The following is a 12,544-nucleotide window of genomic DNA, read 5'->3' as shown; positions in this document are numbered from 1 at the left end:
TGCTCTCTCCTCACTAGCAAGGACATTTCTTCACTGGAATTAGAGCCAGTTTCTTCAGGATTCCAGCACATACTACAAACCAGCAGCCTTGTGGACTGAACAACTAGATTCCTGGACTTTCTATTCATAGGCAGCCATTGTTGGGTTAACTGGACCACAGCCTGTGATTCTAATAAATCCTCCCCTCAGGTGTGTATGTTATACATCCCTATATATTTATTCTATAAGTTCTGTTACTTTACAGAAGCCTGATTAACACAGTATCTTTATATGGAGTAAACTTCAATTTCATTCCACTGGGGAAAAATGTTTGTTAGGTCGGTACAATGTGCAGACATCACTCTACAGACACCTAGGATAAAGTGGTAAATCAGTCACTGTCTACCTTTTAGCAGCAGACAGCAAAAAAGCAAAATATTCAGACAAGATGGTAGAAAATGCATCAAAATAAATAAATAGAATAGAAATTCAACCAGCTTCCCAAGTATCTCGCTAAAGAGCAATGATATAAAGATGTTAAGTGAAATAAGTCAAACCTACAAAGTTGAGTATCACATTTTCTCTCAAACACAAGATCTAGATTTTAATTCGTGTGTGCATGTAAAATCATAAAACTTGAAAGGAGACCACTAGAGAGTAAGCGGATTTAGAGGAGGAATAAAGGAGAGAATAACAGAACACATAAGACATGAACACTACAGAAGTTGGGGGGCTGCAGGAGGGATGGAGACAAACTAGAAGGAGGACAGTGAGAGAGGGAACCATTAGGAACAAAGTATAAACACTACAATGAAACAGATATGCTACCTTTAAAAAATTGCCTAAGATGACATATAAAGTCGTACCATTTTACAACACAAATTCCATCAGGTCTCATATATTCTAGGTTAATAAAACAATCTACATCTACTCTTTCCTATTTAAGAAAGCAATTGCTGCTTATGAAGATTATTTTCCACAAGTGTTCTTGGTCAGCCCTCACTGTATTTACATATACACACACAAAATATTCACGCTACTCCTTTATTTGTGTGCTGGAAATCACATATCACCAAACTCACCACTCAGTCCAACACACTACATTCCTCCTGTAACAAACAACAAAAAATTAATACTTATTCAATCCTATCCTTCAACATGTCATGTGTTTAAAATGTATACTCTCAAATAAAATAAAATATATACTCTCAAGTGCAGATATATAGATGTGTAAACATATTATACAGATATACATTTGTAGCCACACAGTTTTCCTGCCTCTACGAAACTGTTTAAAAGACATTATTTTATGGTATCCTGAAGTTTAGGGACAGTCAATGATTTGCTACATTTTCACTTCTACAGGCAACACTATTCAAGATTCGAACACTGTCAACACTTCAAAATGAGACTATCAGCTACAATCACAATGAAAATAAACAAAGGATCCAAAAGGGAAGGATTGGGTTACTTCCTATGGCTTGAATGTGTTCCCAGAAAACATGCGAAAAGGCTTAATCCCCAATGCAACAGTGTTCAGTGCCAAGGCCCAGTGGCAGATGTTTAAATCATGAAGTCTTAATTTTCATCAACTGACTGAAGGACAATTACTAAACAGCTTGAGGTTGCCAGTCTACCACTTCCTTCTCTGTCAGTCACTATCATAAGATGGGGTTGCAACAAGAACCTTGCTAAACGCTGGGTAGAACACTGCAACACCCACCCTTTGAATTCCATTGCCCAATTCGTGCCATGACACTAGCAATACAGACACAAAGTACCTGCTGCCTTAGGAACTACCCACCAGTGCTTAACCAAACGTGTAGGTGAATTCAGAAAATACAATAAACAGAATGCCAACATTCCTGGGGGTGTGACTAGTTAGCACACCTTGGGAAGGAAGCTCAGTTCCAGACTTTAACCAGGATTTTCAGAAAGCTATTTCAAGTATCACCCAAACTTCTGCATGATTATCTTTTGACAATCTGAGTGCAATATGGACAAAATTACTATCCTACCTCCAAAGTCATGTGTCCACTACCTGTCCCATTCTTTACTTGCTTCGTTCCTACTACAGCAAAACATCTGCCACAGATGCTACCTATGATTTTAATGTGTCACTCCAAAAATCACATGAAAATTTAATCTCCATTACAGACTATTGAGGTTGTGTCTGTAGGAAGTGATTAATTCACAAAGCATGCCCCCTGTAGGTGGGATTATGACCCCTATTAAAGCCTCGTCACAGTGCTGTTTGGCCTTCAGCCACACTGAGTGCTGCAGGCCACAATGTGAAGCATTGAGACCAAGTTCGCAGCAGACCCTGCATCCATCAGCAATGCTGCACTTGGACTCCACAGCCTCCGCAATGTGAAAATGAATTTATTACCTACGAATTATCCAGCTTCAGGCATTTTGTTATAGCCCAAGCAGTCTAAGTAAGAAAAGCATTTCAATTTACAATGCTTCAGCAGTTAACTTAATTTTTACTTCAAATCAAAAGGCTCAAGGAAATAAAATCCAGCATAACCTCTCACTAAAATTTGATAAATGTTTGTCATGGGAAAAATGTTTATTTTGAAATTATTTTAGTTTAGAAATACAAAACCTCTTGGGGAGGGAAAAAGGAAAGGAAAACACAAAGTATACAGGCAACTTTTTACTTCATAAGCTTCTCACACCCTTATTTGCTCCTAGTTCCCGCGAAGAGAAAGCATTCAGCCACCCCTGAAAGAGAAAGAGAAACGGTCCCTTTTAAGCAGAGTACAGTAATAATCATCTGAAACGCGCACGCTGTGATCTCACGAAATCAAACCCAGCTCCAAGAGAACAACCCCTCACTCTATCCCAAGACGGCAGAAAAGAATAATACTGATTAAAATCTGACTCTGGGAGGTCCTTAATGATGGCCTGGCTTTGGGCAGATGCATTTTAACACTCGTTATGCTCCTTTGGAAAATGTCATTTTGAAACAGTCTGACATATCTTTCTAAACTAACAAACGCATTAATTATACAAGAAGTTTTTCAGTGTTACATGACGTACAAGTAACAAGCCAGTTTAAAAAAATATATAGACTACAGATGGGCACCACTGCTCTCAACCACTAGACAGGCAGAGAGATTCTGAATCTGCTTTAAGCACAATGAGAACAAAACTAACATTTCCACAGAAGACCTCCTCAATTTAAAAGCATGACATTAGTATTTATTCTAGTGCTATGATGTCAACTAGAAAAAATAATCCATTACTAGCTGAAAAGTATATACCCAAGTATACACTTTACAGCTATTTTATGTTATGAGGTTGCATTGCAATAATGTACTAAGACATTTTATTCTAACTCCTTTGAATTATAGTATTGCAAACATAATTTACACGCTGTCTGTAAAAGAAAACAAAAACTCAAAAACCAACCCCCAAAAGTCTACCCCAAGGGAAAACCGTGATTAGAATACAATCTAGTGAGAAGCTTGGGGCTGTGTTCCTCCTGCCGTCCTCTCCAATGCTTTTACATCATTTCAAGCATCTAAGCAATTTCTTTCAGTTCTATAGCTATTGTAGTGTAATATGGGAAGTGAACTGTTTTCTATAGTCCCCTCCCCATACCCCAAACACCCCCAAAAAACTGGTTTATTTATTTGGCTTTCACTTTGGGAGGAAAATATTAAGTGGTAAATAACTTGTAAAACAATGAAGTATCTTTTTAATTACAAAAAAAAGCTTTCCACGCAGCTAGCCAGGCGGCTATCATCACAAACATTTCCTAGCACTTGGGAACCCCTCAAGTTATTCCTTGTCTCTGCCTCGATTTCTTCCTGAGGATTGGATGAGCTGATTCACATTTGACAAAAACTGAACCAGGGTAAAATCTCAGCAACAGTTGTTATCATCCTCATGTGTAATAGAAAAGGATAAAGTCTTACTTAATTCTACTAATATTTATTCAGTGTTCTTAACACCTACATAAATACCAATCTATATCTTTGTGTAAGCCCATAACTGTATGCACTCTCAGTAAGATTAGGACCATTAAAAAAAGCCTCTCCTCCCAGCCTCTAATGCTTACTGTCCTTTTGTCCCATTTACCAAGTGAAAACTCAGCACATGAGAATCAAGGTTAGGCCCTCACCAGAGCCAGAACCTACTATAGCATTATGAACTTGCATTTCAGAAAGAACAAAATTTGTACCATCTGCTAATCACCCACTCTTGGGGATTTTGTTATAGCAGCCCAAAAGACCATGACAGAGAGCATTCGATATACAATATTCACTAGTTCTTTTTCCTATAAATCAAAATAATCAGTGTCAAAAAAAAAACATCATTACTCTGTATTATTATAACTAATTGTCTATAGGGGAAAATACTTATTTTGAAATAAGTATAGTTTAGAAATAAAACACTCCAGGGAAGGGATGGCAGGAAGAGAAAAAAAAAGTATACAGGCAGATAAGTAATATAGGCCTGCCTCCAAACTCACAATCTTAGTACGACAGAAACACATATCAAAGTATGACCCAAGTTCACCCAAGTCTGCCAAGAAAGATAAAAAGCTTTCTGCTAAGTGAATGTTTGGGGGAAATTTAAAAAAAAGAAAGAAAAGTCACCAAAACTTTATTTGTTGTTTTGGAGGACAAAGTTAAGGACATCACCACAGAAAACAAGCTTTGTGTCATTAAAACACCTTCAGCCATGGCTGTTATGCGAGGAAAGAGGATGCATACACACACTGACTTGAGAAGCCACTGCACTTCTTTCCCGCTGATAAGACAACTGTGGCCCAGTCAGACTCAGGTTTCTACTCCGAAATCTCTCCAAGATCCCACAATTCCCAAGTTGGCCTTTCCCATTAGTCATACAAATGGGGTTTTCAATGGACAGAAAAGAGTCAATAACTTGGTTCTTTCCAGCTTTTTTTGTTGTTGTTGTTGTTTTTATTTTTGATACATGGTTCCATTATACACTCCAGGCTGGCCTCTTCCTGCAGCAATCTTCCTGCCCCTGATATTCTAGCCCAAAGTTGGAGGATTTTAGGCATATACCAAGCATGTCCATCTTAACCCTAGACAGAACTCTTTATCATTCCGAAGTATCACTGTGTGTTACTTTTGTGTGTTACTTTTGTTTAAACCCATCTAACAGTATGCATTTAGTCACATACCATGTAAAAAACAACTCCTCCGATATTAGTGGTAAAATATCTACTATTGAAGAGATTATAAAAATTAAGGGGTTTCCTAAATAGATCTAAACTTTACCACCTCATAAAGTCAGTATTATTAGTTCCAAATTGAAGAGGAAGCTGAAACATTATAACTACAAAATTATAGACTACAGAAGAAGCCAGAGAGCTGCTCAGTCATTAAAAGCATGTGTTCTCTTATAGAGGACTGGGGTTCAGTTCCCAGCAACCATACCAGGCAATTACAAACAAATTGTAATTTCAGCTCCAAGGAATTCAGCGCCCTTTTGTGCCCCCAAAGGCACTCACATGTACATACCCCAATAGGCATACAGTTAAAATACAAAATACATTTTAAAAAGTCTAGAGTATGTGCAGAAATTCATACCAAGTCTTTCAACTAAATTGTTTATAAATAAATACAGTTTCTCTAACTTTTCTATGCCATAATATGTACCAATTTTCTATGCCATAATATGATCTATAATGAATTTTAAGAGCAAAAGCGTATGGTAAAAAACAAGAGTAGAATATTTTCTCTCAGACTTCTCTCCTTTGTTACCTACCTAAGGGTTATAAACACCCTGTCAATAATACCAGTGTTTCAGTAACAAATTATCAGCTGGATACTTACTTTTCTTAAGGTCTTACACGACTTCTCAAGTCATGAACTTATAATTCAAGAAAGAAACACTGAGCCGGGCGGTGGTGGCACATGCCTTTAATCCCAGCACTTGGGAGGCAGGGGTGAGCGGATCTCTGTGCGTGAGGCCAGCCTTGTCTACAAGAGCTAGTTCCAGGACAGGCTCCAAAGCTACAGAGAAACCCTTTCTCGAAAAAATCCAAAAAAAAAAAAAAAAAAAAGAAAAGAAAAGAAAAAAAAAAAAGGAAAGAAATACTATCCTTACACAAAATGGCAATTAAACTGCCTAAGGTTATGACAGGTACCAAGCAAACAAGAAAAGGATGTAGGCAATCTGGTTCTGTCAGATTTCTACCAAAACAGTGATTTTTTCCCCCCCAGATGAAACGTGGGTTCTCTGAACCTTAAGAGGATCAAGGAGACCAGGACTTGTCATGAATCTAATCTGTCACTGAAGGTGATTTGATGTGCCTTTAATTTACTTTGATACCGGACAACTTTATTAAATAAAATTCCTAGCTCACAAGTTGATATATTAGATATAAAAGCATTTTGAAAGTATTATTAGATACACAATACCAGTATATTATTAAAATACCCTGGGTCATATCTGTACATTAATAAAATGGGCTGATCTGCAACTCAAATAGTTTCATTTGCAGTCACTGCTAGATAGTCTATTTTATAAAGTTACTTACACAATAATGTTATTAATAGGGATATGGATCAGTTTCACAAAGAATCCAATGAATCCCATGATAGCAAATCCTATGGCTGTGGCCATGGCAATCTTCTGGAATTCTGAATATAAAACAAAAAATTTGCATCAACGTTTTTGGCAGTCACTCAAAGTATGAAGTAAAGCTATTAGCAATATTAATAAAGTTAGCAGCATATAATCTGCTTGATAGATACATAATTTTAAAAATGAAGAGAAAGTGGAAGTATTAGTGGTACAAAACATGACTTACAGATTTTTTAATTCTATACTTTGTTGACATTTAAAAGAAACACAGAAATGAAGTTATGCTCGAGAGTTCATCAACAAACACTAAATGTATTTATTATTCTCAGTGACCCAAATAAGAACAAAAACAAAGGACTGACATCAGCATACACAGTGCTCTGTATCATAACTCTTTTTACTGCAACATATTGATCATAACAATAAATTGTAGCTTTGGGTACATTATTGACAATTAAGTTGTCTTTAATACCACGATGAAATAAAAGGTAAGGACTGAAAATTCAAATTCAAGTCAGCAGTATTATAAAAAGTTTTCAACTCAGGTATATTTCAGTCCTATTCTATCTCCTAAGGACACATTCCCTGACTGTCTCACCTAGCTCTCTATTATGAGCTACCAGATCTCATTATCTTCCTTCATTCCTATCAAGGAAAATGTGTAACTGCACTTGTTGGATGGCTATCCCTGACAGACCCACAGCCTCATGAGAATAAAGACCAGTATCTATTATTTTATTTAGGTATTTGATGTGTGCTAGCTAGTTTTATGTCAATTTGGCATGAGCTAGTCATCTGAGAGAAGGGAACTCAAATTGTGAAAATGTCTCTATGAGATTCAGCTGTAGACAGGCAAGCCTGTAGTGCACTTATAATTAGTGACTGATAGGTAAGGACCCTGCCCATTGTAGGTGGGGATAACCCTGACCTGGTAATCCTGGGTTTTTTAAGAAAGCAGACTGAACAAGCCATAAGGAACAAGCCAATAAGCAGCACCCTCCATGGCCTATGCATCAGCTCCTGCCTATATGTTCTGCCCTGTTTGAATTCCTCACTTGGCTTTCTTCGATGGACTGTGATTCAAGATACGTAAACCAAAAAACTCTTTCCTTCCCAAACAGCTTCTGGTCATAGTGTTCCGTCACAGCAATACTAACCCTAAGATAATATGTTACTCCATTATAGTCTGCCTCAAGTTCTAACCTACCAATTCATGAATTAAAGTAGACAAGTTCTAGCACATCATTTAAGCTATGACATAAGAAAACAAAGTAGCTGGTCGCACGCCTTTAATCCCAGCACTTGGGAGGCAGAGGCAGACGGATCTCTGTGAGTTCGAGGCCAGCCTGGTCTACAAAGGGAGTTCCAGGACAGGCTCCAAAGCTACAGAGAAACCCTGTCTCAAAAAAACCAAAAAAAAAAAGAAAGAAAAAAAAAAAGAAAACAAAGTAAACTGTCTAGGTTGTAATAACTACACCATTAATTTCATGTTAAAGTTTTATTCACTAGAGGGCAGAGCAGGGAAGATGCCAAAGGCTTCCACACACTAGTAATATGGAAGATACTAAAATATGACTAACTTAAATATGGTAAGGATGAAAAGCCCTTAATAATCTAATACCACAGAACAGAACTTTAAGCAGTTCTTGCTAAGGACATAAAGACAGGGCAATGATGGTGACATCAACGCATCAATGCTCAGCAGCACTTTGTCACTGAGCCGATTCCCAGCCCTGCAAAGACGAATCAGCAAATGTTAACAAAAGACTTAGGAAACACAAGGATTTAGTGTTTTCTCTCATGGTGAGGATATTATTACCTTTTCTGTCGGGCTTGGTGCATCTTTTAACCAGCCGAATTGAGTCCTTTACGAACTGCCGACTTGGCTCAACAAACTGCATTACCTGATCCATGGCTGACTGTTTAAAAAAATAAAAGAAAATAAAAAAAAACAAGGTAAAAACATGGGACTCGTTAGAATTCTCTCAAATATTAGGCCTTGCTAAGTTACATACAAAGGAAAGTAGAGCAATGGTGAATTCAATTCATAAGAAAGCAACATTATAATAACATAATAAACAGTGTTCATTTCTATGTCATTCAAGAAAACATGAGACTACAGACAAGCAAGCACATTAATTAACAAGAATGTGATTCAATTATAAAACAGCTCTGGGAGCCGGGCGGTGGTGGCGCACGCCTTTAATCCCAGCACTCGGGAGGCAGAGGCAGGCGGATCTCTGGGAGTTCGAGACCAGCCTGGTCTACAAGAGCTAGTTCCAGGACAGGCTCCAAAACCACAGAGAAACCCCGTCTCAAAACCAAAAAAAAAACAGCTCGGAGAGCCATGGGAATGGGAGCTATGGTATTTGCATTCATTTCCAGCTCTTGGAGGTCAGATGAAAACACAAACCCCACTAAGCCCCAGTTTCCCTATCTAAGTCGGAGCAGTGAACAACATGAAACAGTTAAGATTCACACTAAGAACTCTATATCCACATCTTGATTAAAAAAAAAAAAAAAAGCAATGGAATGCTTGTTTTCTCAGTGTTTCACTTAGTTGTCCTTGAAGTGAAACCGCCCTAAAATCCACACTAAACCAATCACTGTGCTTGATGTTATAGGAGACCCCTTGATGCAGACTCTTGACCAACTAAACTTGAACTCAATTTCACAAGACAAGCTCTCCGACAGGTTCAGGGCAGCAACGCTCTGGAAGCCGCAAGAGACAGAGTTCACTAACAGGGCTGGCCGGGAAGTTCAGCAAGAAGGCTACACCCCCAGATCTGGACGCTAAGCCCTTAGGGCCCATGAACTATTGGAAACCTCCTCTAGACAGGTCTTGACTAAATACTTCCACCTGAGACCACGTAGGTAGATCCTGGATTTGGTCGTGTTCGTGAATGAATGGCTCTCTGTCCACCAGCCCATCAGCGACACAGTCCAACTGACTTGCCCCTGGTCCCGCAGCTCCTGGCCTCTGGGCTCATCAATGGCACCCTCGTCCCCCCCAGCCCGCCGATATCGTAGCTCCCTCGCCCCCCCCCCAGTCCCCTTGTCCTCAGGGCTGCTCATTCCATGGCCCCTTCGCCCCCAGACCCCGTCGCTCCCCGAGTCTCCGGGCCCGCTCACTCCGAGTCCCGGTGGTCCCGGCGGCCCTTCGAATCCCCAGGGCCTTCTCTTTCCCCGGCCCCTCGCGCCCACAACCGCCCATCCCGCCACCCCTTAGCTCCCTGGGCCCTGGACAAGTTCTCCCCGGCCGAACACCCAGGAGAAAAGCCATACTTGCGGGACGACGGCTTGAGGAGGCAAAGACACGTAGCTTAGGAGAGGACTGAGCCCAACGGAACCGGAAGCTGGTTTTCCACAGCCCGCCCATTACTCCTTTCAATTGGTTCGTCACGCCGAGAAGTCAGTGCGCCTGCGCAATGCTACGTGTGTCTCTCCGGGCTTCCGGAGCAAGGAGACACCGGTCTTTCAAGCTCTTGGAAATTCTTTCGGGCCCTCTTTCCCTGCAGTCGTCTCCCAGACTCGGGCGCAGCCTCATAAAACCCATGAAATGGACGAGTGTCTGCATTACAGCTCTGAGTCTCCCTGCTGTGCTTGTAAATAATGTCACTGGTAAAAAATGGAACAAGCATCGTTGCATGAACGACTTAAATTCAAAATAATCTCCCTTCCCGGAAAGTGGCTTTCTGCTCTTAGTCATGGAAATTTAGCGGAAATTAAAGTCTATCTAGCAGTTTCTCATTAGCTATGAGGATTTAGATGTATTGTAGGTGCTAGCAGTCATCAAGTGCAATACTTTTGGGTCATTTCTGAGTTAAGTGTTCCCCTAGATAATCTTGATTTGCTCCATCATTAGGGTAAAAGCCAACCTCAGAGCTTTGAAGAGGTTTGTTGTTGTCGTTTTGTTTTGTTATGTTGCTTTATTTCATGAACAGTGTACTGCAGTCGAGTACTGTCATTGCAATACTTAGCTTTCATGTGGAAGGAAACCCAAAAATCTACCATTATGTATTTGAACAACCTATGAAATCTTTATACTACAACAGATACAGTTTGCAGAATAACATGAAGTATCACGTTGGACGATTGCGTCTTTAGTATTTGGAGAAGCTGTGTATTTTAGATCCAACATAAACAATTAGAGTTCCTCTTTTTAACTCAGAGCTGTGCCCACGTAGTGGGAAATGAGAATTGTCATCCTGGCATAACTTGGCATCTGGACATGGAAGGGGTTAAGTGCAGCTACTGTATTATAACATTCTTACGTTTTTCAATCTTATTCCAGTATTACCGTACATTTATATCCCAGCACTTGAGAATAGGAAGTGAGTAGATGTTCAAAGTCATGTTTAGCCTCATAAAGAGTTGATGGACAGCCTAGGTTACATGAAATTCTGTCTCAAAACAAAAGCAAAAATGATGTTAAACATGTAAGCCTAGCATTAAATACTGCAAAGAAGTATGGCAGGAAAGTGAATGATGTATTAATATGACATTTAAAAATATTTCATAAGAATTCAGAAGAGGAACTGGTAAAACATTAAGTACAGGTTTTAAAACAACTAAAACAATTCAGATCACTATAACCACCTTGTGATGGTTGTTATCAAATTGACATAATCTCGAATAACCTAGGAAACAAACCTCTGGGCATGCCTGTGAAGGATTGTCTAGATTACGCTGGTCCAACCCCCTCCCTCTCAGGCCCCTACTTTCTCTGGCTCAGGATCCCAGAGTATCAACAGAAAAAAAAAAAACATGAAGTTAAGATCATATTACTAAATGAGAGAAGCCAATCTGAGAAGGCTATGTACTGTGGGATTAGATGATATTCTGTAATTATATGATACCCTGCAAAAGCTGAAGCTAAAAAAACAGAAAGGAGGGAGCAATAGAGCACAGGAGACTGCTAGTGCAGTTTAGACTGCTGTACAGTATTGCAGGAGTGGCATCTGATGTGTCTGTCAGAACCTGGAGAATTATACAGAGAACGAAACCTAGAACTGCATGTGTTAGTTAACAATATCTCAATTTTAGTTCATCAGTTTTTGTAACAGATGTACACTATACTAGGTTAAAAAATATTGATGAAAAAACTATATAACCATAGACAAGTCATACTCTATAACTATATAAACAAAAGGCTGCACTAATGAACTGGTTTCCATTAGTACCAGGAAAGAAATTCTAGTAAATTCACAAGCTTAGAGACCACAAAAACAAGGGAGCCCTTTCCAACTCAATGCTTGAGGTCAAATTGCAAACACTGTACCCAGTCTCCAGTCTTCCAGATAAGTCCAGATACAGAGCTTCCTAAACTGCTAATGGATAGAATCCATACATGTATAAGAAACATAATTTGTCATGCTGAAGAAGGATTTCTTAAAAATGATAGAAATGTGTTATTTGGACATAATAATCCCATTTACTCACTTGTCAGAGTGCTTCCAGAGGAATCATAAGCCATACACTCTTAAAATATATAGTATTTAGAAATTTATAGGGAATGTGTGCAAGTTTTTGAAATAGATAGTATATAGATCAATAAAAGTAAAGGGAGGATTCTTTTTTAAAAATCACTATTTTTAGAAATGCTAGAATGGCTTAATATTTGCAAAATCAATCAACTTGTTAGCAGAAAATAAAGCAGGGTGTGAAGAGTTTTTAACTTTTTCAGAACAAGAGGGAAAACTGCACCTGACAAAGTTTAACCCACACTCATGACTAAAGTTTTCATCAAAGTAGTAGTGAACGGGAGCTCCCTCAAATGAATAAAGAACTTTTTAAAGCTGTTCCATGCCATATTTGATAGCAAAAGATTAGATTTATTTTTCCAAAGATTAGGACCCTGGCTTCACACACATCCCTTCCATTCAGACTCTACTGGAAAACATGGGCATAAACAGGACATAAAATATTATATTGGGGGGAAAAAGCACTTTGGTAGACACAAGGATTGGGTATGGTGTAAGTCTGCTGAAAT

The 12,544-nt window shown here is 39.0% G+C and overlaps 1 protein-coding gene across 1 annotated transcript; it reads right to left on the bottom strand.

The window, feature by feature from the left end:
* Positions 1 to 2,484: 2,484 nt before the first annotated feature.
* Sec61g (SEC61 translocon subunit gamma) lies at positions 2,485 to 9,924 on the bottom strand. Its single transcript, XM_057772675.1, has 4 exons — positions 9,838 to 9,924; positions 8,372 to 8,471; positions 6,506 to 6,608; positions 2,485 to 2,706 (listed from the first exon to the last, which is right to left on the bottom strand). Exons 2-4 carry the CDS (start codon positions 8,463 to 8,465, stop codon positions 2,697 to 2,699), a joined length of 207 nt encoding a protein of 68 aa, XP_057628658.1. The 5' UTR covers positions 8,466 to 8,471; positions 9,838 to 9,924; the 3' UTR covers positions 2,485 to 2,696.
* Positions 9,925 to 12,544: the final 2,620 nt, after the last annotated feature.

This window comes from Chionomys nivalis, chromosome 6 (genome assembly GCF_950005125.1).
Source record: "Chionomys nivalis chromosome 6, mChiNiv1.1, whole genome shotgun sequence".
NCBI lineage: Eukaryota > Metazoa > Chordata > Mammalia > Rodentia > Cricetidae > Chionomys > Chionomys nivalis.
This window is presented reverse-complemented; position numbering and strand designations above follow the sequence as displayed.

Excerpts from the sequence above, each read along its gene's own strand:
- Sec61g (XM_057772675.1), bottom strand. The coding sequence starts at position 8,465 with ATGGATCAGGTAATGCAGTTTGTTGAGCCAAGTCGGCAGTTCGTAAAG. Across the intron at positions 6,609-8,371 it reads CACCAAGCCCGACAGAAAAG|AATTCCAGAAGATTGCCATG; the intron begins GTAATAATATCC and ends TTTTATATTCAG.